Source organism: Penicillium arizonense (genome assembly GCF_001773325.1).
Source record: "Penicillium arizonense strain CBS 141311 chromosome Unknown PENARI_contig007, whole genome shotgun sequence".
NCBI classification, from domain to species: Eukaryota; Fungi; Ascomycota; class Eurotiomycetes; order Eurotiales; family Aspergillaceae; genus Penicillium; species Penicillium arizonense.
In genome coordinates, this window is record NW_019173284.1 from 594554 (window position 1) to 621364 (window position 26811).

A 26811-nucleotide genomic window follows, 5' to 3' on the forward strand; every position below is an offset into this window, starting at 1 on the left:
GGGCTTTGGCCCGCTAAATCCGTATGAAAAGCCCAATGAAAGTTGAGCAAAGTTGTAATTAAGTCGCAAGATCTTATCGAGACTCGGCTGGTTTGTATACTGCAGCCGCCAGTCTTTTATAGTCTTCCAGCAAAACAGCCACATCTCCAACTCGAAGATCGCGGGCATCCTGTGTCTCAAGGAAACGCTGGATCGGAGGATCCACTTTCAATGACGAAGTGGGGAGAGGGCTGCCTGCAGCGTTGGTGCTGTCAACTGAGGCAGGTGATAGTTTGAATCGGTCAAGTCCAGATGGAGAAACCGATCGGGCACCGGGAGTCTCTGGGGCGCGGCCAAAGTTCTTCATCATGCCTGGAATGTGGTTCAGAGGGTTGAGAGTGTTGCCAAAATTCCGCATAGATTCCAGCGGAGTGGGACTATTGGCAGAGTTCGGTGCTAATTCCTCTCGGAGTGATGTGGCGATGGACTTCTTACTACTTGCTTGCGTTCTGGTGCTGTCTGCACTCCGATCACGAGACGCAGGACCGCCACTGGAAAGGCCGGTGAGCCTTGAACTGCTGCGTGGGGGTGTGCTCTCATCCACGGAGACGGAATTGATGGCTGCGATCTCGTCCTGTGTCAAGTTTTGGTTCTCGGCAGAAACAGGCGGCATGGTGACTAGACGGCGAGCTTCGGCCAATGTTTTGGGTAACACTGGTCCTGTTCCCTGCGGTCCAGATTGCATTTCCTTCAGACGGCCAAACAGGAAATTGAAGCTGCTATCCAGAGTGGCGCCGATATTCTTCAAGCCTTGGTCTGCAGTGGTGCGAACAGCGTCATTCGCAGCTCCTAATACTTTGGATGGAGGTTGGAAAAGGTTGCTGAGCCGTCGTTGCTGCGGCGTCGGAGACGGCCGTGGCTTTGGTAATGTTGAAGGGACAGGTTCCTTAGTTTCTGGCTTTGACAGTTCCGGTGAGGCGGATACAGTCGTTATAGATGAGGTTGTAGTTTCTTTGGTTGGCCGAAAAGGATCGGCATGTTCTGACGATGGTGTCGTCGTGGCACTCGGGGTTTTGACAGGGCCATCCTGGAGCTCATCGGCACGCAGTGTAGAAAGATCAACGTTTTCGAGGAAACTAATTGCTGCCTCGAGGTTGGTCAAGCAGTAGGCGGTTTCTCCATCAATTTTACTTGAAGATCTAAACCTCTGGATGAAGACAAGGTTGCTGACAATGTTAATTCCTTCCGGTGGACAAGTGACGAGTGAATAGATCAACGTCGGCAGGATCTCATCTGCAGAAGAGGAAGATGGCAAAAGTTTAGTAAGAGCATCGACAACGGCCTTGTGGGCTGCGGCAAGCTGTTGAAGTTTTCCAAGAGGATATTTGTAATCGTTCATCTTTGCAAGATAATCCCGGGCCTGAGCAAGGAATTCATTTGCCTCGTCCTGCTTCTGCTCATCGATTGCCGCAAGGTCCAAGTCGATTCCGAGATCCTTCAAGTTAATGCCGACCAGCAGCAGAGCCGCAGTCTTAGATCGCAGCTTTTCGTCCCGAACATCATCCAATGTACTCTTGTGCCTCCAGAGTTTGTCGTAGACAATCTCGCATACCCTTCGCTCCGCAGCTTCTTCCAATGCGCCTCGTTTGTTTTCCAGAACCTTACGAGCCTTTCGCTTTTCAGCTACTTCCGACGCAGTCAACATTTGGCGACCTGAGGCTGCTGGTCTAACATCATCTTGAGAACGTTTGTTGCTCAGTTTTGACAGAGCACTTCCCCGTGGGGGGTTTGTGGGGACCTGAGGTGACAGGTCTCGGTTTATGCGAGATATGAGGGCGGAAATATGAGTGGCAATGTGAGACTCCGCACGGCTGTAAAAGACTTGGAAGAGCTCGGAAATCTTATCGATCGTAGGAGGCGAGTTGTGGACTTTGGCACTCAAGGAGTTGACGAACCTAGCAAAAAGCTTGTCAGATACAATGACGGAGAGCTTGATAACGCAACTGACCAAACTTACCGATCTGCCAAGCTGATTAATTCGATCGGAAGCTCCTCTGAAGGATCCTGCAAGCTCCGTGAAAGCACAAAGCCTTCATCTGCTTGCCTATCGCTGGCAGTGCCAGAGTCCGCTGAGCCCCGTCGATCGAACACGTCAGGACCTTTGTCTTGACCCTCGTTATTGGCCGATAGAGGGATGTTGGAGTCCTCTTGTTCCGCCAAAGCGGGAGGGGATTTCACTGAGGTCTCCATTCTGGTGGATTGTGAGAGTGAAGACCCAGAGCCATCATCAGAGGGGCCAGACATTTTGGGTAGGCACTAGTTGCGTGTCTCCGCTCTGTTCGGCTGATAGGCTTGTGTCGATCACCTGAGCTCCCCCGTTATACATTTACCTGTGTGGCTTCTGCCTGAGAGGGGAAGAATTGACTGATTCAAAACAACATTGAATATATCCAACTCGGGAAGTTCTAAACTAACGATATCACGGGGATCGCGTGACGGGGACTTAGTCACGTGTAGACCGTCTCCGCACTGCGTCACTTGATAAGGTAGCTGCTGATCGATAACCACGATAGTCCCTTGACTCCAAGTCTCCTTGATCATCCATCATGTCTCGAAAGCGTTCGTGGCTTGGACTGACTGTCCATAGCCTTCTATTATCAGCGGCAGTACTATCGACCGCTGCCTCCGCCTCGGCTTATCCACCCCTACAAGCTCCTATCATCCCGCCACAAGTACCTTTGGGGTCCGAAGGTACACCCGAGACGCATGAGTTTGTAAGTTACGCCACGCCAATATAACCCCTTCAGTTGGCTTGTACTCACGCCCTTAGTCCCTACGGCACATTTTCCAACGCGGTACCTCTGAACTACCCGACCTCCATGCAAGACTCGATGTTAAGGCAGACACTCGGCTTCGGGCTGTATCGGAGGATGGTGATGAAACCGACTATGTTGCGTCAGAGTCCCCTCTACTTGCTTCGTCAGTTCCCCTCACGATACAACGGTTGGCCGATCGAAGACTCCCGGTGATCGAGGGGCATTTGGCCGCTTCGCGGTCTTCTGGATCTGTGGCCGCCTTGTCTGCAGATGAGTGGGTCATGGACACCCTGCAAGGGCCAGATATTACAGACAAGACGACGGTCTTGACATTCGCTCAGATGACCGCAAATGACTATATCGAGGAACCTGGGACGGGACAGTGGCACTCTATACACGGCCAATTTAACTACTCGGGGAGCTTTGGTTGGCAGAAAGATGGACTCAGAGGGCACATCTATGCTGATAAAACCAATAGCACTGTCGTGATTTCGTTAAAGGGTACTTCGCCGGCTCTGTTTGATGGCGCGGGTACCACCACCAATGACAAAGTCAACGACAATCTATTTTTCAGCTGCTGCTGCGGCCAAGGAGGCTCCTACCTGTGGAGGCAAGTCTGCGACTGTCAGAGTGCTACCTACACAGCGAACTTGACTTGCATTGTTGAGTCTATGAATGATGAAAACCGTTACTACCGGGCTGGGATTGAGCTCTACTCAAACGTCACCGAGCTCTATCCGGATGCAAATATCTGGATGACGGGCCATTCATTGGGTGGTGCAATGACTAGTTTAGTCGGGTTGACTTTTGGGTTGCCCGTGGTCACTTTCGAAGCTATTCCTGAAGCCTTACCGGCAGCTCGACTTGGCCTCCCAAGCCCACCTGGCCATGACCCACGCTTCCCGCAAACACGAATGCACACCGGGGCCTATCATTTTGGGCATACAGCAGATCCGATATACATGGGAACTTGCAACGGGATCAACTCGATCTGCACATGGGGCGGCTATGCGCTGGAGTCGGTTTGCCACACCGGACAGGTATGCACATATGATACTGTCGCAGATAAGGGATGGCGTGTTGGACTGGGTACTCACAAGATCGAAAATGTGATATCTGATGTCATCTTAAAATACGACACTGTCCCGAAATGTGTGGCAGAGGAGGAATGCTTTGATTGTGATCTCTGGAAGTTCTTCCGAAGCAATGGCTCCGAGGTCACAACTACTACCACTACCTCAACAACCACATCATATACCAGAACATCGACGTGCGAGACCCCCGGGTGGTGGGGCTGTCTGGACGAAAGCACCACAACTACTACCACCACCACGACTTCTCCGACGAGTACAGCTACGACCACAACATGCAAAACTCCCGGTTGGTTTGGGTGCAACGATCCTACAACTACCACAACAGCAACTCCGGCGCCTACAGTCACGACAACTCTACCCACGGTAACTGCAACGACTACCACCTGCAAAACTCCTGGCTGGTTTGGCTGCAATGATCCTACCACCACCATGCCAACCCCTACTGAATTTACCTCGACCCCTACTTAGTCGATCTCTCATATTATGAGATTGATCTGAGCTACCGGAATCGCCATCACAACATCCACATTAAACAGCGACTCCTTCGTCCCCACTTTCTCGTTCACGTGCATTCTTTTACAGGATGTTCTGGGGATTCATTTTCTTCGACTAAGCTGCTGGGTTGAAAATCCGCAGGCGCTAGATATACCCTTCCACATTTCGTGATTTATTCGCTTGGCTTTTTACTATCAAATTTGCACTTCCCCATATACAAGGCAAGATATACGAGCGACATGTGAGCGAGCATTTGGTTCTTTCGTTCTGTTACTCTCGGTGCCCGGTGGGCACAATTCTACTGGCGTTGTCAATTTTGGTTCCTCCGTCTGTTTCACCACAGCCGAGGCGGTTCAAGGTTGTTTGCTAGAACATAACTTATTTGGAATTGGCCATGTTATGCTCCAGGAAACTATCTGGATGAACTGACTCGTCTGGGGAAAATTCGGCTACTACGGGACTATCACTGCTAGACTTATAAATACATTCATCGAAATTAAGACCACATATTAGATTGAAGTGACCAGTGGTACATACTGTCTTCACCTTTGGCTAATTAATCCCTTGGAATCAATTGATCTGAATGAGTCTTCCGCCCCTGGGCATTACTATTAACAATGACAAGGCCAATCTATGCGTGGATTTCGAGGCCATCTCCGATCGGCGGAATTCCGCTCGGAACTCGGAGATTTCCGCGAGGGTCGTCCCGTAACTAGCACTGCTGTAGGCACCTTGGCTGTAGGAGATTGTCCACACAAAAAACAATAGAGAGTTTCATTTATGAGAGGCATACAATCCAAAGTCTGAAACCTTACTCTAGTAAAACACTAACGCGGGGTTAAAGGAGAAATGTGGTATAAAGAGGAAGCTAGGCAAGTCATAACTTGCCAATCGGAAGAAATGTATAGCAAATCCTTAGCTCAAACAGTCCGCAGGGTAACTGGGAAATCATTTCTATACTTAAAAGGTAAAATATAGCGCCCTGCAGGACTCGATAGCGGTTCCTGCTGTCAACTTCCTATACTTTCAGTTCGGGACACGAACCGGAATGACATGCCTGAAACGGATATCATACGCGCGATTGAGCTCTTTTCCACTTCGGTCTAGCCTGAGTCCACTTATGACTCCATGTTATTTCCCCTGGTATTTCTTGAGATATGATTTTGCAAAATATTTTCGGGTAGCCGACCGATATACAGCACGGGTCTATAGCAAATCGGGTAGGATGCCGACTGTTAGAACCAACTCATCTGCATTGTAATGGTATTGGGGAGAACAATAGAGGTTTCAAGGTGCATCCGTTCTGCAGATCTAAGCAGCCAATCAGTAACGGAAGATTCCATATCAAAATAGCTGGTGGGTCCAATTGCTTCATCGGTTTTTTTTTCTCTCCACCCAGCGTTTGCCCAGGTTGCTGGATACGTATATAAAGCCCCGCAGTATCCTCGGGAATCCCTTTTCTTTTTTTTTTGTATCTTTTTTTATAGACTGCGAGACGATTTGCCAACATGGGTCAAGACAACGAGCCTAGTAAGTTGGTACCTTCAATCACCAGAAGCTCTAGCTAATTTTGTTATTCTCAAAGAAACCTACCGCTACAATGAGACTCCTGTCTACACAGCCTCCAATGGCTGTCCGGTATGCCTACCTACTGCTCCCCGAACGACTTGATCTAAGTATACATACATAGGTCATGGACCCCCAGGCTGCTCAGCGCATCGGGCCCAATGGTCCTCTGCTGTTGCAGGATTTCCACTTGATTGATCTCCTGGCACACTTTGACCGCGAGCGCATCCCTGAGCGTGTGGTCCACGCCAAGGGTGCTGGTGCCTACGGCGAGTTCGAGGTTACCGACGATATCAGCGACATCGTATGTACCGGCTATGATTTTAATGGTGGATATTGAACTAACACATTACACAGACCACAATTGACATGCTGAAGGGTGTCGGCAAGAAGACTAAGATGCTCACCCGTTTCTCAACTGTCGGTGGTGAGAAGGGATCCCCCGATAGTGCTCGTGACCCGCGCGGTTTCGCCATCAAGTTCTACACCGAGGAGGGCAACTGGGACTGGGTGTTCAACAACACCCCAGTTTTCTTCCTGCGCGATCCTGCCAAGTTCCCAATCTTCATCCACACCCAGAAGCGCAACCCCCAGACCAACCTCAAGGATGCCACCATGTTCTGGGACTACCTTTCCACCCACCACGAGGCTGTCCACCAGGTTATGCACCTGTTCAGTGACCGCGGCACCCCATACTCGTACCGCCACATGAACGGTTACTCCGGCCACACCTACAAGTGGATCAAGCCAGATGGCACATTCAACTACGTCCAGATTCACTGCAAGACCGACCAGGGCAACAAGACCTTCACCAACGACGAGGCCACGAAGCTCTCCGCCGAAAACCCCGACTGGCACACCCAGGACCTCTTCGACGCCATCCAACGCGGCGAGCATCCCTCCTGGACCTGCTACGTGCAAGTCCTAAGCCCCGAGCAAGCAGAGAAGTTCCGCTGGAACGTCTTTGACCTGACCAAGGTCTGGCCGCAGAACGAAGTGCCCCTTCGCCGCTTCGGCCGCTTCACCCTGAACAAGAACCCGCAAAACTACTTCGCGGAGATCGAACAGGCCGCCTTCTCCCCCTCGCACATGGTCCCGGGCGCCGAGCCCTCCGCCGATCCAGTCCTACAATCCCGCCTCTTCTCCTACCCCGACACCCACCGCCACCGCCTGGGTGGCAACTACGAGCAGATCCCTGTCAACTGCCCGCTCAAGGCCTTCAACCCTACCCACCGCGACGGCCCCATGAACGTCAACGGCAACTACGGCGCCAACCCTAACTACCCCTCCACCTTCCGTCCCATCGCCTACCAGCCCGTTAAGGCCAGTCAGGAGCACGAGAAGTGGACTGGCGCTGTTCTTGCTGAGCAGTACCCCGTTACCTCCGAGGACTACGTCCAGGCTAACGGCCTGTGGCAGGTTCTTGGCCGTACCCCCGGCCAGCAGGAGAATTTTGTCAGTAACATCTCTGGTCACCTGTGCGGTGCTCATGAGCGCGTGCGCAAGGCTACCTATGATATGTTCCGTCGTGTCAATGCCGATCTTGGTGCTCGCATTCAAGCTGCTACTGAGGCTAATGTGACTGGTGCCCCTCCTGCGCGTCTTTAGAGGCAGAGTTGTTTCTGCGGCTTCGTCAGACTCTAATTGTGTGTTCCTCATGTGCATATAGATAGCTTATACCAATATTATGACTTACGAAGTGTTCAACTATGTCCCTTTCTAAGGTTACATCCCCGGAAAAGTTTAATTTTTAGAGTTTTCGCAAACAGGGTAGCCCTTCCAAGATTGCTAACGTTGTTGAATTCTATACTTCATTTATAGTTCCATGGCATGTATGCATAGCAGCATACATATAAAAGAATAAGCTATCCAATTCTAAAGATCTGACTTCGAGGTTGGCTGCAAGGGGGAGATCGGGGAGAAATCCCGCCACGTGGGGTTGGGACCCCGTATAACATACTGTATGCAGATCACTGAATCACCTAGGCTTGGAGAGCGTGACCGCTAGCATCATCAACTTAGACGTAGTTACTTTCCAACTTATTCAGCTGCAAACAAAAGCAGCAATCCAATTGGAGTGTCGTGGAGTGTCATGAAGAGTTGACCCATCATTTGCCCCATCCGGCCTCGCCAAGCTTCTCATCCCGCGAAAATTTGCCCTGGATGCTTCCTAACTTTCCCCGCCAATTCGAGACTTTGGCCTCTTATCCTCATTCACTCTAGTCCCTTTTATCCCCAATTACTCTCGGGAAGGCGTCAAAAGGGAAGTTTTCGCGGCCCTGGGTGCTCGTGTGCGATGTTTCCTGTACTGTGGGTACTTTAATTTTTTCTCTCCCCTGACTTCCGAGCGATCCACCACCTGGGCAGACCTTGAAACCCTTTGCTTGACACTCGCCTTCACGTTTACTTCCACCATCGAGCGTTTATTCCTACATTTTTGTCTTCGGTGCTACCCTCCGCCAATTCACCATGGCCGACCCCAAGGCTCAGGACGCCATCACCCCGGTGGAAGCGCCTCCAGACTACAAATACCCTAACTCGTCACCACCCTCCAACGCGTCAATGGAGAAAGTCATTGAGAATGCAAAGGCCGCTACAAATAAAGAACAGTCCATGACTCTGATGCAGGGTATCAAATTGTACCCCAAGGCTGTCATGTGGAGCGTGCTCATCTCAACCTGCATTGCCATGGAGGGTTACGACATCAGTCTGGTCAACAACTTCTACGCCTTCCCACAATTCAATCGCAAGTATGGCCAGATGCTGGCCGATGGTACATATCAAGTTTCCGCATCGGTATGTCGATCAATTCTAGATTACAACTTTTGTGCGGGGGTGGATGTGCCCCCTTCGAAAAGAACGATGAAAACTGACAATTCCTTGGTTATGTAGTGGCAAGCAGGTCTGAGCAACGGTGCTTATTGCGGTGAAATCATCGGTCTGTTTATCAACGGTTGGGCTTCGGAACGTTTTGGTTATCGGTACACTATCATGGCCTGTCTCATTCTTGTGAGCGCTTGGACGGCGATTTTCTTCACGGCTCAGAATGTGCAGTCCCTGCTCGCAGCGGAGATCCTTTGTGGTGTTCCTTGGGGTGTCTTCCAGACTTTGACCATCACATACGCCTCGGAGGTTTGCCCCGTGGCTTTGCGAGGATATTTGACGACATATGTCAATTTCTGCTGGGGTCTTGGCCAGCTTATTGGTATTGGTGTCATCAAGGGCATGTTGAATCGGAACGACGAATGGGCCTACCGGATTCCTTATGGACTTCAATGGATGTGGCCGCTGCCGCTTTTCATTGGTATATGGCTTGCGCCAGAGTCTCCGTGGTGGTTGGTACGCAAAGGGCGGACCGAGGATGCGAAGCGTTCGCTTGAGCGATTGACCAGCAAAGGTTCCGATTCAGAATTTGATCCCGAAGAGACTGTTGCCATGATGGTGCATACTACCGCCCTCGAGGCCAAGATCACCAGCGGTGCTAGCTACCTCGACTGTTTCCGGGGTACCGACCTCCGCCGCACAGAAATCGTCTGCATGGTCTGGGCCATCCAAAATCTAAGCGGCAACTCCTTCTCCAACTACTCGACCTACTTCCTGGAACAAGCCGGACTGAGCTCCAGCAACTCCTACGCCTTTGCCATGGGTCAATACAGCATCAACATGGTCGGGGTCTTCGGCGCTTGGTTCCTCATGACCCTCGGCATCGGTCGCCGAACCCTGTGCCTCTATGGCCTCTGTGGCCTATGCACAATGCTCTTCATCATGGGCTTCCTCGGCCTCGTCCCAGAAGCCCACAAAGACCAAGCCTCCCTCGCAACAGGAGCCATGATGTTAGTCTGGGCGCTATTCTATCAACTCACCGTCGGAACTGTCTGCTACTCCCTTGTCGCCGAACTCTCCACCCGCCGCCTCCAAATCAAAACAGTCGTGCTCGGCCGCAACTTATACAACATCGTCGCCATCATCTGCGGCGTCCTAACCCCTTACATGCTCAATCCCAGCGCCTGGGACTGGGGCAACTACGCCGGTTTCTTCTGGGGTGGCATCTGCTTCCTCTGCATTATATACACGTACTTCCGCGTCCCCGAGCCGCGCGGCCGCTCCTTCGCTGAGCTGGATCTGCTCTTCGAGCGTGGTGTCAGTGCTCGCAAGTTCGCCACTACCCAGGTCGATGTCTTTGATGAGACTATCGAGGGTCGCGTCATCGATAATTATCGCGCGGAGAAAAATAATCGCTCTGATCCTAGTTCCTTGGAGAAAAATGGTCCCTCCATATGATGAGATGTGTCTTATGTGATACGAATAATTTGCTTGTCTCGGGCCACGAATTGATGCCTGGGCGTCTTTTGCATGTACATAGCCTATACCTTTATAGTAAAATAGCATTAATCTATATAATTGACATTTGTGATTGTCCAGAGCCATAAGCCGCAGCCTATCTGCTCATCCGTGCTCCCAGGGCCTGTGGCTACACCATCGTATGCCTCTTCGACCTGGTTTGGCCCCCAAAGATTCTGGCCCCGCTATGTCATTGTGGGCCGGATCAGCAGGGGGGCTGAAAAGCTCTCTGTCTGCACCGTCACTTTGGACATGATCATACATCCGGTAACTTTTAGAGAGACTCGGGTTTGAATATTCGCGTCTGTTCATTTTGGAACTTGCTGTGTTAATTCCCAAGTCTTTCCGCAAATGCCGACTTCCATATAGACCCAGCTCTACTAGATCCATTTGATATTCTGCCGCGATGTCTCTAGGGTCACTGCCAAGATGGCAATCTGCCCTGTTCGGGGCTATTCAGTTCGCCAACACTGCGTATTTTGAGACGAATATACCGATAGGTGTGGTCATCACCACGCTAGTAAGTTCCATTTTGTTCTTCCGAGTAAGTTTTCACGAAACCTGGCACAGTTATTCCACTGAAACTGATCCAATTCTATGTTATCAGTTCGAATACACAGATGGGAGCGTGATATCAGCGCTCGCGGTGCTAGAGACCCCAACCCTTATAAACACCGAACCCTACCAAAAGATCGAGTTTCCCGAAACTGGGAAACTTGAAAACGGCCCTGCAGGCCGAAACGATACCGTACCAAGAGAAGGACCGGAAGATACCAGACAGTTTCTCTGGAACCTGAGACAGAAGTTCATCCGAAATGCAGTGCCTTTTCTCGGTGGTAGTCTCCTTTCCCTCGCCGCTATCTACTTCCTATCCCTCTATGGCTTCATCGACATGGACATCAATGATATCACATACAACATGCCTGGTCCTGTGTTGTATTGGACCATAGCAGGCATAGCTCTAATTTTCTCTGCCTCACCTGACTCTAATGCAGTCACCAATGATCGAAGCCTTGCTCGTCGGCGATTACAGAGCCAGAAAGGATTTCTGTCTCTCTATCCTGGACTCGATGTTTTCTTGGTATATATGCTGCTGGCGTTTGTGGCCACCACCATGACGAGGCCCATTTTTGCAACAGAGGAGCCTCGAATTTTTCTCTTTATCCTATCCAGGTTGTTCTCCGGGCTTCTGCTAACAAATCTACATACGGCTTGGGTTCATACCGTCATTTCCAAGCCTAACAACAAGTACGTTTGGCAGAGAATCCCCGGCTGGCGAGAATGGATCGGAGTATTACCAGCAGCATCTCTGGACTTAACTCTACCAACTTGTGTCCACTATTTGACGAAAACTCTCATGCTATTCCTCCGTGAAATTTGCACTGCAGCTATGAATCACTGGTTTGATGAAGAGATACCTTCAGCATTGGAACGCCTCGGAGGAATGATCTTTCATATAACGCCATATGCTTCGGAGTTGTTCGTTTCTACTATGACACGAGCTATATACATACGGGTTGCGGCATCAATGCTACCAGGCAATGACGAACCCATTGTGACATTCGACCGCAGCTTTGGAGGCCGAGCGAGAAACGACGGAAGATATTGCCTTAGCATCTTTGATGCTGTTCGGACTATGCGATTTCTCAATTGGTATCGCTATGCGAAGATTGTTTGGGGGGCGTTTTGGTATGAGGAGATGTGGGCTTTGTTCTTTTGTATTGCTGTCGCTGTGGAGTTTTACTTTTGGGCACCTCACTCTGTGATAGATCTACTTGTTTTGCTCTTGCCAGATGCTTCTTAGGGATACGATTGAATTTGTGCCCGTTTGTTTGAGAGGGAACCTCTGTTGACAAGTGCAATAAGCGGGTCCATAGTCACCGATCTCTGCCCAGGTGATAATACCCCGGTGAGAACCCAGTTGTGAGAATAATAGAATAGTGTAGATAGCCGTGTCACAGGACCGCCCCCACCCTCGCGGGTAGGGGGTGTCCCACAGCCAAAATGCAATTAACAGCCATAATGCAAATTTTCAATTTCTTCAACTTCTAGCTCATTTTCTAGGCGTATAAGGTCTAGGATCCACAAAATAAAGCCTACCAATAGCCTTTTCAGCCAAGAATGTATCATCCTCCTTATTTTTAGCTGTTTCCTCTAATTCCTTAGCTGCTAAATCGGCCGCTATTTTCACTATGTCTTTCCGCTAAGCACGAAGCTTCGACTTATCTCTATAAGTTCCGTATTGTATAGAGATGATTTTCTAGCGTTTATTACGCGCCGTATATACTTCAATTAAGGATGACACGGTGAATGGGAGGCTAGAAACGGCCGCTTTTTGTTGGTGTATCTTCTTAAGTTACAGATCTGAGGCGCATCGTAGCAGAGAATGATAGCTATTTATTCTAATTCTTTCAATGACGTGGCTATGTCGCCAATTGAGACACTATGTCTGGGTATACCTAAAGGCTAGAAAGTGACGCAAATACCCATCAAGGTGGTGTTTTGTCTAAGGCACTAAAATTGGGAACTGCAAGTCATACGAACCCTTAGAATGGACTTTCAATAACTTTCAATTACAAGTTGATATATGGCTTGCTTTCGTAAACCCCTGGCACGTGACGGGACGTTTGAACTTTCTTGTTCCTCTCGCCCTTCTATCCCACACACCTACAGAATTGACTGACCTATCTTATTCCTCTGAGTATCACATACTAGGCATTATGTTTTCCGTGACCAGAAACCTTTCCAGAACTCAGGCAGTCACAAATCCGCTCCGAATCCTACACTTGTCCACTTTACAGAGTGCAATTCCTATTACTGGCGAAATTCAACGCCCTACGCTCAAGATTTGCCGAGAGTTTGCGCAGAAATATCATATCCGAAGGATAGCTTCATCGGATGTTTCAGAAAGTCTCACCCAACAGGCTTTGGCACGCGCTAGAATGCCTAGGGAACCGATAAAAAACCCGTCAAAACGCACACCTAATACACCATTCATGAGGAATTATGCTGATCGTATCGAAAAAGCCCTCAATAAGGCTGGTTTTAGGTCTTGGGGGTTTCCTATTTATCGATGCACATATCAGAGTGATTCTGACTGGGCAGAATTCTTACGCCGCTACCGGTGGTATATCGCTGAATCTCTGAAGGAACACAATGGTATAGATCTTCTTGATACTTTAGAGATCACTGTCTTTGAGAATCAAGAAGTATTCGAAGGTGTAAGCACAGCCACTATCCGGGAGCATTTCCAGCAATGGGCAACGACTGCCATTCAGGAAGAGCAAGGCGTCTCTCCCGATATGCTCCAGTATTCCAACTTCGCAGCCGCGCGTTATCGATTTTGTCTTTCCGTTGATGAAGAGTCGCTGCAAAGCGTTCTTGAAGCTCCTTTCGACTACTACAGTGACAAAGGTGCAATTGTGAATATGCTGAGTGGGTGGTGGAAAGAAGAGCCTGAAGAATACGACCCCGAAGACTACGACTCAGAAGATTTAGAAGATGGGAAATTGAAGGACTCGTTGATCGAGCGTTGGGATCCTATTGAAGGATGTACTCTGGAGAATGTTGGGTGGATGAAGGTCTCTTTCCGTGATGTCGGGGTGCGCGCATTCGCTAAGTTGGCCGAGCATAACGAGTGGGATAGTTTATACGTGCGTCCTTTTGAGATTTGCCATTACCTGTAGAGCTTCTATGTATGCTCCGCGAATCATAAGCATCTAATGCCTTAGCTAGCAGATCCTCTTCATCATGAGCCTTTTTTGGCATTTTTTAATGGGTAGAAATACGCGTAAAGTTGAAAAAGTAGGAAATTTGCATTATGGAGGTTAATTGCATTATGGCTGTGGGACACGGCTATGAGACATTTATTTCCCATGGCCGACGTACTTGATTTTGTTGGACGCATGGACCAGGCAAGTCTCCCCGTAGGTAGCGTGGGGACGCGATAAAGTTTATGCAACTATAACCGACGGGAAAGCGCAGCCGCATAAACGCAGAACATACCTTTCGCATAGTGATAAGTTGTAGTAGTTATAAACAGAGTAAGTGACATATTTCAAGCAAAATATCATTCATTTCTCATTCTCCCATTCCTACCACCGCAATACCTTCCATCAAATTCCCTCTGTGCTCTGTGCCCCACACAAATTATTTCGCTATGGATGTTTCCGGGTTTGCATTGATCACTGGAGCTGCATCGGGCATTGGCAGAGCCTGTTCACTGGCATTCGCCGCCGAGGGCGCTGCTGGCTTGGCCCTCTTCGACCTTGACCAGGGGTCTTTGTCAGCTGTGAAGGCAGAAATCGAGGAGCAACTATCCAAGCAAAATAAGTCGGACAAGTGCCGCATTGAAACATATGTCGTCAACGTAGCAGATGAAGACCAGGTCAACAAATCTATCACGGCCGCTGCCGATGCCTTTGGCCGCATCGACTATGTGGTCAACGCTGCAGGCATCGCGATGAAACACAAGGGTGGCGCGGCCTTTTCTGAGACCGCAGACTGGCAAAAGATCGTCGATGTCAATCTTACGGGATCATTCTTTGTTCTCAGAGCCGCGTGCAAGATTATTCTGGAACAAAAACCCATTCTTTCCGCCATTGACGGACGGCCGCTCCAGCGGGGCTCCATTGTCAATTTTGGTTCTATTCAGGCAGTTGTTGGACTGCCTATGTCGACAGCATACACAGCCACTAAGCACGGGATCCTGGGGCTGACGCGAACTGCGTCAGAGGATTATGCGAAGGACGGCGTGCGGATCAATGCTCTCTGCCCCGGATACACTGAAACACCTTTGACGACTAAGCCGGAGATCCTCGAGGTTATGAATGAGAAGGTTCAAAACATGGTGCCCATGCAGCGAATGGGTTCAGCACGGGAAATTGCGGACGGTGTGCTATATCTGGCTGGTGGCCGCGCTTCTTTCGTGACTGGAACTGCGCTCTTTGTGGATGGCGGATATACTCAGCGATAAATTATGAGCGTGATGTACTCGCTCGATGGCTTAGTGAGCAGGTCAGAGTGCTCGGAAGAGGCTCAGTGAGGCCCCGGTGCCCGGGAGTCAGCAGCATATGTAACTATCAGGTGATTCCCAGTGAGCGAACTCCAGCCATGCTCACCTGGGCATCTGTCTTCCGGATAGATGGCGCTCTCAGGTTCAACCGCTCTCGCTCAGTGACCAAAAGGTGGCGATGTCTGAGCACTAAAACGGAAAGGGAAAGCCAACCATCTCGCGCCGCCTGAATCCGGTGTATATGCAGCAAAATTAAGACAATACCATTTCCAAGGTTAGAAAAGGATTCTCCGAAACTCAAATAGACACTTCCCACGAGGACAGTCTAAATTTACATTGTAAGGAACTATATTCTCAGTATGAAAATTCCATTGCTTTCTCTCGCTGTCTGATGACCGTTGTAAACGGCGGACTTGTGAATTATCACCATGATGCAGAATGGCGGGCTAATTGAATTCGATACGCCGGAGGTACTACTTGAAACGGATAGTGCGTTCAGGGAGCTTGTGAGCTACAAATACCTGGAAATGGCTGCGGAATCGAAGAAAAATCTTTCGAAGGAATTCGGTGGAGAGGGTCATGTTGAGAGCATTTACGTCTAGGGCTGACAAGTTAGCCTTCTACACCACTGTTACCTTTGCCCCCGCGTTTTTTACGAAAGCACCTCTGTCTGCCGCAAGCCTGTTTCGCCAGTCAACAATCCATCTGGGGCATTTTTCCGCCGGCAACAATGGGCGGATCGCTTCGAGCAGCGAATGAATGAACGAAAAGAAGGGCCATTGGTCGAGAACGACATGCATTTCGAAGTTCCCGGACGATGGGATTCCTCTATGTATCCTGAAATATACGGAATTCCAGAATCTTTACTTTTCTCCCTCGCACACGTTACTCGCCTGGCCAATGAAAAGGACATATCGAACTCGAATAATTATGATCACTCCCTCGACATGAAGCAGTTTTTCGACAGGGCGAGCAGCCTGGAAAAGTACATCTGTGCATGGCGGCCTCCAGTTTATCCCCCACAAGATGAGCATGTCACAGAAGACAACACTCTTGGGCAGTCGCCGCATGACCTTCTTATCATTCACATGATAACCGCCTTTCACAAAGCTTTGTTGATATTCTTCTACCGAAGGATTTACGATGTAGATGCCTCTATCCTTCAAGAAAATGTCAGGCACATTCAATACTTGCTCTCACAGTGCGACAAGTTTGATGTGCCGGCCATACGCGTAGCCACCACGTTTGTATGGGTGGCATTTATTGCCTCTTGCGAGGCACTAGACTTGACTTTACAATATTGGTTTTCTGACTGGTTTGACACTTCCTCCCAAAAGGCCAATCTTCCGGTCTTCCAAGTTGTGAAGAGTGTCATACAAGAGGTGTGGAGGAGACGTAACAAGGGCGAATATGGAAGTTGGCCGGTAGTTCTTAGGGAAACGAAGCAGAACCTCTTTTATATATAGTGTATACATGTACATAATGTAATGGTATGTTTGAAAGAAAATTAATTGGAAATAAACCATCATAATTCTGTAACCAAGAAACTAGGATAAGCATAGACGACGTAGATGCCAAGCCCTAAACTGCGGGTGAAACCTTGACCAGGCTCCACTTACTTCGTTGGGAAGACGAGGGGATTCCGTTGATAGGCCCGGCAACACTTGCCCAACTTTCAGATAAGTGATAACCTCGCGAAAAATGGGTCTATATATTGGTTGTATTCTCCAGTGGGGATTGTCATGATACCAGCTCAACGGCAAGGCTACATAAAGATGCCACACTATATTTAAACCCTTCCTTTTATTCCCTATTTATATTTCCCACGCGAGCTTTTGAAATTGGCAAGATGGGGATCCCTACACCCACAACCGAGAAGCAATCGGAATTTGACCCCAACACGATGTTGGCAATGGATCAAGAGTCCTTGCCCATTGAGGGTCAGGTCCTAAATAGGACCCAAACCCAAACGCATCGAGGCATCAAGTCAAGACACGCTCAGATGATGGCCATCGGTGGTACCATTGGTACAAGTCTCTTCGTCGGCTCAGGAAAAGCCTTAGCCCTCGCAGGTCCAGGGCTTCTTTTGATCGCCTACATCTTGATCTGTTTCCTCGTCTACGGAGTGCTTACTGCAACCTGCGAGATGAATACTTTCCTACCAGTCACTGGTGCCTCGCCATCCTATTACGCAACTCGATTTGTGTCACCGAGCCTAGGCTTTGCCCTGGGATGGCTATATTGGTACTCGTTTGGAATCATCGTTGCCTACGAGATCACAGCCGCGGCAATTGTCGTCGACTATTGGCCCAACTCCATTCCCATTGCGGTCCTCATTACAATCATGCTAGTGCTTATCTTGGCCCTCAATTTTGCCCCCGTGAGTTACTACGGCGAGACCGAATTCTGGTTCGCATCCTTGAAGGTACTGATGATCGTCGGTCTGCTCATTCTCTCCTTTATTCTCTTTTGGGGTGGCGGTCCGAGCAAACAAAGACTTGGATTTCACTATTGGAAAGACCCTGGGGCAATGAAGCCCTACCTTGTTGAGGGGGACACAGGGCGCTTTTGTGCTTTCCTTTATGTGTTGTGCTATTCGGTCTTCTCTTTCAATTTCACGCCGGAACTGATCGTGATCGCGTCTGGCGAGATGAAGAGTCCCCGAAAGAACATTCCTCGAGCCGCAAAGATGTGCTTTTATCGTCTTCTGATCTTCTACATTGGAGCAATCTTGGCCATGGGTGTCATTTGTCCAAGCGATGCTTCAGGCCTCACGAAGGGTTCGGGTGTCGCAGCCTCACCATTTGTGATTGGCGTCAGAAATGCCGGTATCCACGGGCTTGATAGCGTCATCAATGCTGTGATCATCACATCAGCCCTATCAGCTGGAAACTCTTACCTTTTCATGTCCAGTCGGTCGCTTTATTCATTGGCTGTAGCGGGCGGAGCACCAAAGATTTTCACTCGTTGCAACCGCTACGGCCTTCCCTATTATGCGGTGATGGCAAGTTCTCTTTTCGCATTTCTCGCTTATATGAATTGCGCTAGAAGCCCAGCCATCGTTTTCAACTGGTTTATTAGCACCACAAACACTGCAGGATTCATCTCGTGGATTTGTTGCTGTGGCATGTTTCATCGTTTCCGCAAAGCATGCCGACTCGCTTCAATCACACGAGCGGATCTGCACTATTCTTCCAAGACTAGCCCATACCTTGTATGGGCTTCGACCATCATATTTCCGATTTTAATGCTGTGCAACGGGTTCTCTGTTTTCTTCCCGGGGCACTGGTCGGTAACGGACTTCCTGGTCGCATATATCGGGATAATTGTGTTCGTGGCGATTTATCTTATTCATCGCCTGGTTCACTGGAAAGATGCTTGGATATTCAAGGCGGAGGACATTGATTTGACATCAGGGATGGAGGAAATTGAGGCGCTTGAATTTGAGGAAGGAAATCAGGAGACCACAGAGGACAAACCTAAAGCATGGAAAATTATTCGTGTATTATGGGAGTAAATAGCACTGTGACTGTATCTTATTACTTGGAATTTATCAAATCAAGGGGAATTTTATATTTATTCTGAAGGACTCCTAGTTAGAAACTTTCCCATTGGTAGGATACTTCTTTAAAGAAGCAGCTCTTTGGGAGTATGGGAATGGTCCTGGAAATATGGTGCTTATTCTCGGGGGGTTGAGACAACTTTCGGTATAGGATGCGACGGATGAAGCCCGCAAAATGATTCGGAATGCACTGAAGGAATTCTAGAGAACTGAACCTGAGTTCCTCGGACTACTGGCTATGGAATTGTCGCTACCGGAGAAGATTACCCAGCGCCATCTTGCGACTACGGAGGACTATATGAGTAGTAGTTTTGAGCGGCATGTTCTCAGTGGCCGATATCATTGAGATTTTTGCCAGGCAACTCGCTGTGATTTGCAATCAGATATATTTCTCCCAAGAGTAGCGGACAACATGTAATGTGTTCCAGTGGAAGTTTATGTTCGAGTTGAAACAAAGTTAGCGTTAAACATCAGTTCTGGCCGAACGTTTAAACTGTTTGGAACGGAAACATTTGCGGCTAAGTCTCGATAAATAAATGCATAATGTAGTGAAGCATATTTGACTTGATTTACATGGCATAATAGACTGATGCATTCTGCGTAAATGCCCAAATTTCAAAACAAACTTGGCCCGGGACTACCGGGACATCCTCTCGGGATGTCCTCTCGGGTCGGATGTTAATGGATCCTCCTTCCGCTTACACATCAGCTAAATTGGAAACAGTTATAAGTATTGCAAGGCCCGGAATGAAAGTCGATTTTCTAACAATCCTCACGTCTTTCAGCTTTCTATTGAACTGACCTGCTATAGCAACCATGCCCCATAAAGCCATCTGGATCGACAGCTTTAACCAGCTCTCAATCCGGGAAATCAAAGAGAACTATGTTCCACTGGAGGCAGAGACACTCATCAAAGTGTCGTTCAGTGGTATCAACCCTGCCGATTTGAAACACGGAATACACATGGGGGTCAACGACAACGTGGCCGGTTATGACTTCTCTGGAACCGTTGTCAAAGCCGGTCCTGGCTCTAGATTCACAGCCGGGGATAAGGTCGCAGGTCTAACCCCTGCAATGAATCCTCGCCCCCATAAGAACGGAGCTCATCAGCAGTACCTCATCGCACCTGATCCGACAGTGTTCCCTGTGCCGGAGCATGTCTCCATGGAGCTTTCCGCGACCCTTGGAGTTGCAATGCGCACGGCAATCGATGCTCTCTTTTGTGTGTTGGGCCTTCCCGAGCCCGGTTCGAAGTCGGAAAACCCCGGTGCACTTCTGATCTGGGGAGGTGCCAGTGGGGTAGGGACAGCGGCGATACAGCTAGCCTCTGCGGCTGGAATCAGTCCTATTCTTGTCACTGCTTCACCACAAAACCATGAGACCTTGAAGAAGCTCGGGGCTACACACTGTTTCAATTATCGCGATGAGGACGTGGTAGATCAGATCAAGCTCTTAATGTCCAAATCTGGAAAACCTCTTGCCTACGCCTTTGATACCATTGGCAATGTTGGATATGCGCACATGTCCGATCTGTGCTTCTCAAGCTGCTCTGAAGATGCGAAGGTTGTGTCCACGATTCCTCATGGTAAAGCTCTCATTTGCTTTGCAACAACCGCCATCGACTTCTCTTTCGAAAGCCCTAATGGCAGAGTCACGTTCGCGGCTCGACTAGCCGATGCGGAGCGAACTTCCCGAATCTTGGAATGGGCTGTGACTTCACTGAAATCTTTTGCAATGCCAACTTTGAGGACGGTTTCTGGGTATGAGGCTGGCATTAAAGCTATTTTGGAGTCTGCTAAGGGAACTGCGAGCTTCGAGAAGGTTGTTGTGGCACATGATACTGTTGTTTAAACTCAGTCCACATGTGCACAAACAATTGAACATTCATCATATATATATACAGGGCACGTAATTGTACCTACTGCCGGATAATTGCCAAATAATCCCATTCTGATAATTCTATATTACATATATACTGCACAGCCGAATTGACTCACTGCTCAAATAGTCATCGGCTCTCATGTTGCCTTTGCCCAGGAATAGCAACAACGTTGAAGCTATAGCCATATACCGACCCTTGGTACCACTTCCCTTCGAGATATTCCCATGGAAGGTACTCCCATGTTTATTGTCCTTTGCTCCCCTTTTTACTCCTCGGCACACGGAAAAGCTTGTAGAAGATGATAGCTCCGATGGTGTTGACAACAATGTAAACCCATAGCAGACCGAAATCCCGCCACCTATTGGAGAAATGGATGTTGAGACCCTCCAAATAATCCTTAGTGTTCTCCATAGTGCAAAACCGACAAGCTTCATTGTTCTCTGCACCGGAATCAAGCAAGTATCCCGGGTTCGTGGACATATAGCCTCGCATGTACTCCCAACAGGTCATCCCAGCAGGGGCTGCGAAGGACAGTATCTCGTTGTCGGCACAACGCATAGGGGCCTCACCAACGGCTCCGGACAAAAAGGATGAAACCATATACGTCAAGGGATTGACCCGGTACATGAATATCCAGAAGCGCGGCAGAGAGTCCGGGCCGGCGAGAATACCACAGAAGACGTACATCATGATGAACAAGATGTTAGATAAGCTTGATGCAATCTCGGGGCTATCCAGGCCCGCAATCAACATATGTGCGAACGAACTGGCGAAAAGGAAGGACGCCCAGATAACTAAAATTGTCTGAGTGCCTCGAGAATGAACTGCGTCTGTGTACTCGGCATTGCGGTAAAATCCAACGGGATAGTACCAGACGAGGAAGCAGAAGATTGCCATGACCTTATTGATTTTACGGAATTAGCAACAAAGAGCAGTGAAGAAAGAAGTTGGCTAGGAAATGTCCACGACTTACCGTATTCCAGAAGAGCTCAACGGTGATGTTAGATAAAATGAAAGCTTGCCACGCATAAGTCTTTGACTGCCGCTCACGGGACTCGTAGAGTGTGCGCTGTGTGACAAACGACGGGATGATTTGGAGAACAAGTTGGACGATCACAAAGAGGAAGACAAAAACACCGAATAGTTGGTTCTGTAGACCCTGCTGAGTATTCTCCATCTTAAACAAAGAAAATCCGATAAATAGAGCCTGGTGAAATAAAATTAGCCTTCATCAGCTGCTGAGCAGGCTAACCATAAGACTTACACTACCAACTGTCAACAAAGCTTTGGAATAGACGTAGGCAGGGGTGCGCCAGTACTGCTGAAACACACGACGTCCAACATGGGTGAGCTGCTCAAAAAAGGGTGCTGCGAATTCCGTATAGCTTGATAGGTCGTCCGATACTGTCGCCTGGTTGTTACCCAATTCCCTCAGTTTAGCAAGTTCCCTCCGGACTTCTGAATGTTCAGGACTATTCCTCCACACGGAAGGCCAGTCAATCTCTGTTTGCGCTCCGGGTGCAGCGCCGATTACCTCAAGCATATATTCTGCTGGATTGTGGCCTGGAGGGCAAGCAGAGCCGCCATTGCGAAGAAAATAATCTGTGAGGGTTTTTGCTCCCTGGCCAACGTCGCCAAAATAGACTGTCTTACCCCCCTTAGCGAGTAGAAGGAGTCTGTCAAAGCGCTGGAATAACATGGCGGAAGGTTGGTGAATTGTACAAAGAATCGCCTGCCCGTTCCGTGTCAGGGTCTCCATGAGGTTGCAAATCGACCAAGAAGTTTGACTGTCTAAGCCAGAAGTAGGCTCATCGAGGAATAGTAACAGCTTAGGACGGGCAACCAATTCGACACCGATCGTGAGACGTTTCCGTTGTTCAACATTGAGACCCTCGCCTGGAACTCCGACAATAGCATCCGCATATTCACTCATGCTCAATAGATCGATAACTGTATCGACGTAGGCTAATTTTTCGGCGCGAGTGAACTGAGACGGCTGCCTTAGCAGGGCGCTGAATTCCAGCGCTTCCCGTACGGTTGTTGTGTGAAGGTGCAGATCCTGTTGTTGGACATAGCCAGTTTTGCGTTGGAAGGAATCATCCCGGGGTCGACCATCGACAAGCATATCGCCTCCGACAACCCCGACAGTCGTACGACTGGCTAATACGTCTAGTAAGGTGGTTTTACCCGCACCTGAGACACCCTATAAATGTCGGATTAGTTTAAATTGCGGCATTTGCATGTGGGACAGGTTGGCTTACCATGAGTGCTGTCAGTGTCCCCGGCCGGATCCATCCATCAACATGGTCCAGAATACGCCTCGCCTCGCCTTTGATTTTGACATCATACGTGACATCTTCCCAGTGAAAAATTGAAGTTTGCTTCTCAACCCCGGCAATGGTTTCAGGTGCCTCGTTGGGTGATTTCTCGTTTTGCACCACGCGGCATGGCAATTGCTCCTCATCGCCCTTGTTGCGCTTTGCTCGAGCTTGCTGGGACTTACCACGGCGGAAAACGAGAACCTCGCCTTTAGAGCGTTGAGACGATACCAGCTCGGACGTGATCAAGTGGCAGGCTGCAAGGAAAATAGTGAGGGCGATGATGATCCCAAGGTTCCGCCACCGATGGCTGTTCTCATATCCAAAGGAAGAGCGGACAAATGATGTTCCTTGGACGACATCAGTCCCCGGAACCGCTCCTATGGTTGAGCAGACCTTTTCTTCCGCCGACACATTCTCATACCCTGGTCCAGAAGGAACGAACGACGTGCAAGGGTATCCTTGTCCGTGGAATTCATTGACCATCACGGCTTCAAATCCATACGAGACTGGATTCAGCCACCGAATCCACGAAGCCCAGCCACGCATATAGCTGACGGGAATGGCGAATCCCGTGTAAAGCACCAGCGCAAGCAAAATGATGGCCGAAGGGGCAAGAGCCTGCTCAATCGATTTCGTTAGGGAGGCGAAGAAGCGAAAGAACATTGACATGCCCATCATCATAGAAAATGACACCAATAGGAGAAAGAAGAACGGACCCGGTTCCCTTCGTAAATTTGGCAAGAAGTACAACACGAGATTGGTAAGAATTGAGTTTATGATCTTATACGGCATATCGATGATCATTGACGAGATGGCCTCAGCACTAGGGTGATAGAGTGCATATCGCACGTGCTTTTCAACGATTGTTCGTTTCTCATACAAGGTGAGAATCTCCAACACGCTTGAGAAAGCATTCAGGAGAACCATCATGAATAGGAGGGCACCCCGGGAGAAGAACGAGGAGGTGTCCTTGGGAAGGTTGTAGAACACACTGGCAACAATCAAAGCTTCAAAGAAATTTCCAATCAACATCGCGAGGGTGACACTGGGGTCATTTTTGAGTCGTTGGAAGTCTCTCCATAAGCAAAGTCGAATCTGGCCAAAATATGAGAGAGTGAATGGTGACTTTAACCGTTGTTTGCTCGATTTCTCGGTTTCTCGGGAAGATGCAAAGTGGTCAAAGTCAGTCGCATTGAACGGGTGTTCAGTTGAATATTGATGGATTTCTTTTAGCAGTGCTTGTCGCTCAGGGCTCTCTTTCCATCGCTTTGCGAAGTCATCCGAGGTTCTGGGCACTAGGTTCTCAAACCCTGGCCGAATGACTCGCTCATCAGGGCTCGACATTGAAGTCAAAAAGTCGGGCGTAGTTTGAGCCTCTGGACATACAAACCCGAGTCGGGTGAAATATCCTTTAGCTTCTTGAGCGGGACCAAAGTAAATTTGCTTCCCTTCGTAAAGAGCGGTCACTTTGTCAAAAAGCTGACAGATAGGTCAGTATAAGTTGATGACTCCTGAACTTCCGTGCCACTGATCACACTTACCTCGTAGGCTGCTTGGGGAGCTTGATAGATGGCGACACACGAAGTCACGCCAAAGACATCCCCTTGTGTTCGTAAAGTCCGGCAGAACTCTATAGCATTTGCGCTATCCAGGCCCCGTGTACTGTTGTCCCAGCACTGCAGAGGAGCGTAGCTCAATGCTGCCTCCGCAATGCTGACTCGCTTCCTCTCGCCCCCGCTGACGCCACGAACGAAGTCGTTCCCAACTTTGGTATTGACGGTGTGACTAATACCAAAAGTAGACATGATAACATCCCGCAGGTGAGTGGCGTACTCCTCGCGGTTCATTCCACCTGGGATTTCGCGAGGGGCACGAGCAAGAGCGGCGAAGTAGAGGGTGTCGCCCACCACGAGTTGAGGGTAGTGCGCATCTACTTCAGCAGTATAGATGGCCTCGCCGCGGAAGTATTTCGACATCTGTTTTGGGGTGATGCCGTGGTAATTGATGTATGACGCGGGGTCTACCTCAAACCCACGGGTTTCCCCTGCAATAGTCTTCAAGAGAGTTGAGCAGCCCGAGCCAGGGGGACCCAAAACACAAAGCTGCTCACCGGGAAGCAGTAAACCATCGATGTTTTCGAGGATGTTCAGTTTCTGTTTCTTTCCGCCAAACCACTGGTGCACGAGGGTCGGCAGCTTCAACGCCGCGTTTCCGACGCTCATTTGATAATCCAAGGGACTCCCGTAACCGCTAACGGACAAATTATTGAAAGCAACACCGGCGACACGCGGAGGAGAGCCATCATTTGCGTTGTGGCGGACACGATAGAATGCCTTGGCCCAGGCTCTGGCGTTGAAATGAGGACTTTGCGGGTCAAGAGCACTCCCTTTCCCCAGTTCGAAGGAGTGTTGATAATTCGACATGTTTGACCGCTCGCTCAATTTGCGGGCCAAGCTCGTCAGTCTCTCATCGCTGTTGATTTCTGTTTTCGTAGACGGCTCTTTGCCCACAAAATCAGATTCGAGGCTATTTGCCCGTGTTTGGCTTTGGGAGCTCATCTCGTTTCGGCTCCGTGCGAGGCAGCTCGTAATCGTAGCTTAGGTCTTGAAGCTCAAAGATTGATGAGGAATCAAAAGGTTGTATCTAAAGCATTCGGGGCAAGACATGATTGAGAAGCGACTGAAGAATATTTATACGAATTCTGCCATCTAAAGAAGTCTACAGCCAAGCCCATGTGGGTACAGCGTCTGAGCCACACAGGTTCGGCATCTTGGCTATTGAATTATCACCATGAAAACATGAAAAGCGCTGAGAGTCGTGTTGGGAGCCTGGATGCTGGATGTATGCGTGGCACCTTGGCAGGTCCAATGGAGCTGACTCAGCGGTCCCCGCGGGCTCCGAACTATGGATCTGGGCAGTCTTGAAGCTCCTAAATAAAGGGGATAGCCAACCAAAGTCGAAGCCGAGGTCCTAATTTCACCCCCGAGCTTCTTGCGTAGTACGGGCCCGCGGACACCGCTCCTCAAATTCGGATAATCCACTATCCGACTGTTTATAGCGGGAACACCGAGAACATTGTTCTAGCGCGTTTTGAATCTTGCCTGCCTATAAGATGAAAGAAAAGAACGATCATGGTCCACCTAAGCTGTGAGCCTTGCCGCTAACCACGTTCAGTGGCATTGGTTCAAGACACTTACTCTGCCTTCCAGACTGCACTTTCCAGAAAATATCGTCACCAGAAGAAAATTATACATAGGCCTGTTAACGATGCGATATCGGCATATCGTCAATGTCGTCAAAAGCCCTAAAATGTCTACGTACAATCTGTATTCTCTACCCCCAGGGTACAACCAGAGATAAATCGAAGCTTGGCTTTGTTTTCTTACCCTTGCCAAGGGATGGTGGGAGTTTGGCCAGACATTTTGTCATGAGCTAGCTACCTGCGTGGTGGCTGTATGATAGCGACTATGCAGTTTGGCCAGAGAAACGTCAGAATACTCTCAACAAGCCCTAAATCCTTCGTCCTTCAGTTCAGACAAGCGATCCATATTGATTGGTTGGAGGTGGTGCTTGCTGAGTAACGAGCGGTGGTCGGGCCAACTTTCGTGGATCACCCCAGAGCCTCAGTTACAAATCATTAGGATTGTCATTATCAAGCATTTGGCGTCTGGACCCAAGCCAAATACTACCCGCCCACTAATCCTAAATAGGTCTATAGTAGTATGTACACTCATACGGAGC

At 49.2% G+C, this 26811-nt stretch overlaps 10 protein-coding genes across 10 annotated transcripts; 7 read left to right on the forward strand and 3 right to left on the reverse strand.

The window, feature by feature from the left end:
* Positions 1-73: 73 nt before the first annotated feature.
* Positions 74-2283, reverse strand: PENARI_c007G03386 (VPS9 domain-containing protein; the record flags this gene model as incomplete). The annotated part of the gene is made up of 2 exons (XM_022630841.1): positions 74-1934; positions 1997-2283. 2 exons carry the CDS (start codon positions 2281-2283, stop codon positions 74-76), a joined length of 2148 nt encoding a protein of 715 aa, XP_022489021.1.
* Positions 2284-2585: 302 nt separating this feature from the next.
* On the forward strand, positions 2586-4305 carry atg15 (triglyceride lipase ATG15; the record flags this gene model as incomplete). The annotated part of the gene is made up of 3 exons (XM_022631236.1): positions 2586-2753; positions 2810-4012; positions 4057-4305. 3 exons carry the CDS (start codon positions 2586-2588, stop codon positions 4303-4305), a joined length of 1620 nt encoding a protein of 539 aa, XP_022489205.1.
* Positions 4306-5892: 1587 nt separating this feature from the next.
* Positions 5893-7558, forward strand: fgaCat (catalase easC; the record flags this gene model as incomplete). Its single annotated transcript, XM_022631238.1, has 4 exons — positions 5893-5914; positions 5970-6022; positions 6075-6254; positions 6308-7558. The coding sequence occupies 4 exons, from the start codon at positions 5893-5895 to the stop codon at positions 7556-7558; spliced, it is 1506 nt and encodes a 501-aa protein (XP_022489175.1).
* Positions 7559-8419: 861 nt separating this feature from the next.
* PENARI_c007G02063 (putative MFS alpha-glucoside transporter) lies at positions 8420-10231 on the forward strand (the record flags this gene model as incomplete). Its single annotated transcript, XM_022630768.1, has 2 exons — positions 8420-8746; positions 8843-10231. 2 exons carry the CDS (start codon positions 8420-8422, stop codon positions 10229-10231), a joined length of 1716 nt encoding a protein of 571 aa, XP_022488899.1.
* A 466-nt stretch (positions 10232-10697) lies between these two features.
* Positions 10698-13977, forward strand: PENARI_c007G10797 (uncharacterized protein; the record flags this gene model as incomplete). Its single annotated transcript, XM_022631186.1, has 3 exons — positions 10698-10811; positions 10899-11372; positions 13378-13977. 3 exons carry the CDS (start codon positions 10698-10700, stop codon positions 13975-13977), a joined length of 1188 nt encoding a protein of 395 aa, XP_022488945.1.
* Positions 13978-14450: 473 nt separating this feature from the next.
* On the forward strand, positions 14451-15266 carry PENARI_c007G07752 (SDR family NAD(P)-dependent oxidoreductase; the record flags this gene model as incomplete). The annotated part of the gene is made up of 1 exon (XM_022631043.1): positions 14451-15266. The coding sequence occupies one exon, from the start codon at positions 14451-14453 to the stop codon at positions 15264-15266; it is 816 nt and encodes a 271-aa protein (XP_022488892.1).
* A 637-nt stretch (positions 15267-15903) lies between these two features.
* PENARI_c007G10129 (uncharacterized protein) lies at positions 15904-16105 on the reverse strand (the record flags this gene model as incomplete). Its single annotated transcript, XM_022631155.1, has 2 exons — positions 15904-15909; positions 15962-16105. The coding sequence occupies 2 exons, from the start codon at positions 16103-16105 to the stop codon at positions 15904-15906; spliced, it is 150 nt and encodes a 49-aa protein (XP_022489450.1).
* A 1049-nt stretch (positions 16106-17154) lies between these two features.
* On the forward strand, positions 17155-19213 carry PENARI_c007G00777 (uncharacterized protein; the record flags this gene model as incomplete). Its single annotated transcript, XM_022630712.1, has 2 exons — positions 17155-18303; positions 19073-19213. 2 exons carry the CDS (start codon positions 17155-17157, stop codon positions 19211-19213), a joined length of 1290 nt encoding a protein of 429 aa, XP_022488935.1.
* Positions 19214-19683: 470 nt separating this feature from the next.
* On the forward strand, positions 19684-20718 carry PENARI_c007G08113 (zinc-binding alcohol dehydrogenase family protein; the record flags this gene model as incomplete). The annotated part of the gene is made up of 1 exon (XM_022631054.1): positions 19684-20718. The coding sequence occupies one exon, from the start codon at positions 19684-19686 to the stop codon at positions 20716-20718; it is 1035 nt and encodes a 344-aa protein (XP_022489338.1).
* A 274-nt stretch (positions 20719-20992) lies between these two features.
* Positions 20993-25628, reverse strand: PENARI_c007G11555 (putative ABC multidrug transporter; the record flags this gene model as incomplete). Its single annotated transcript, XM_022631223.1, has 5 exons — positions 20993-21649; positions 21723-21956; positions 22014-22952; positions 23011-24549; positions 24612-25628. The coding sequence occupies 5 exons, from the start codon at positions 25626-25628 to the stop codon at positions 20993-20995; spliced, it is 4386 nt and encodes a 1461-aa protein (XP_022489274.1).
* Between the last annotated feature and the right edge of the window lie 1183 nt (positions 25629-26811).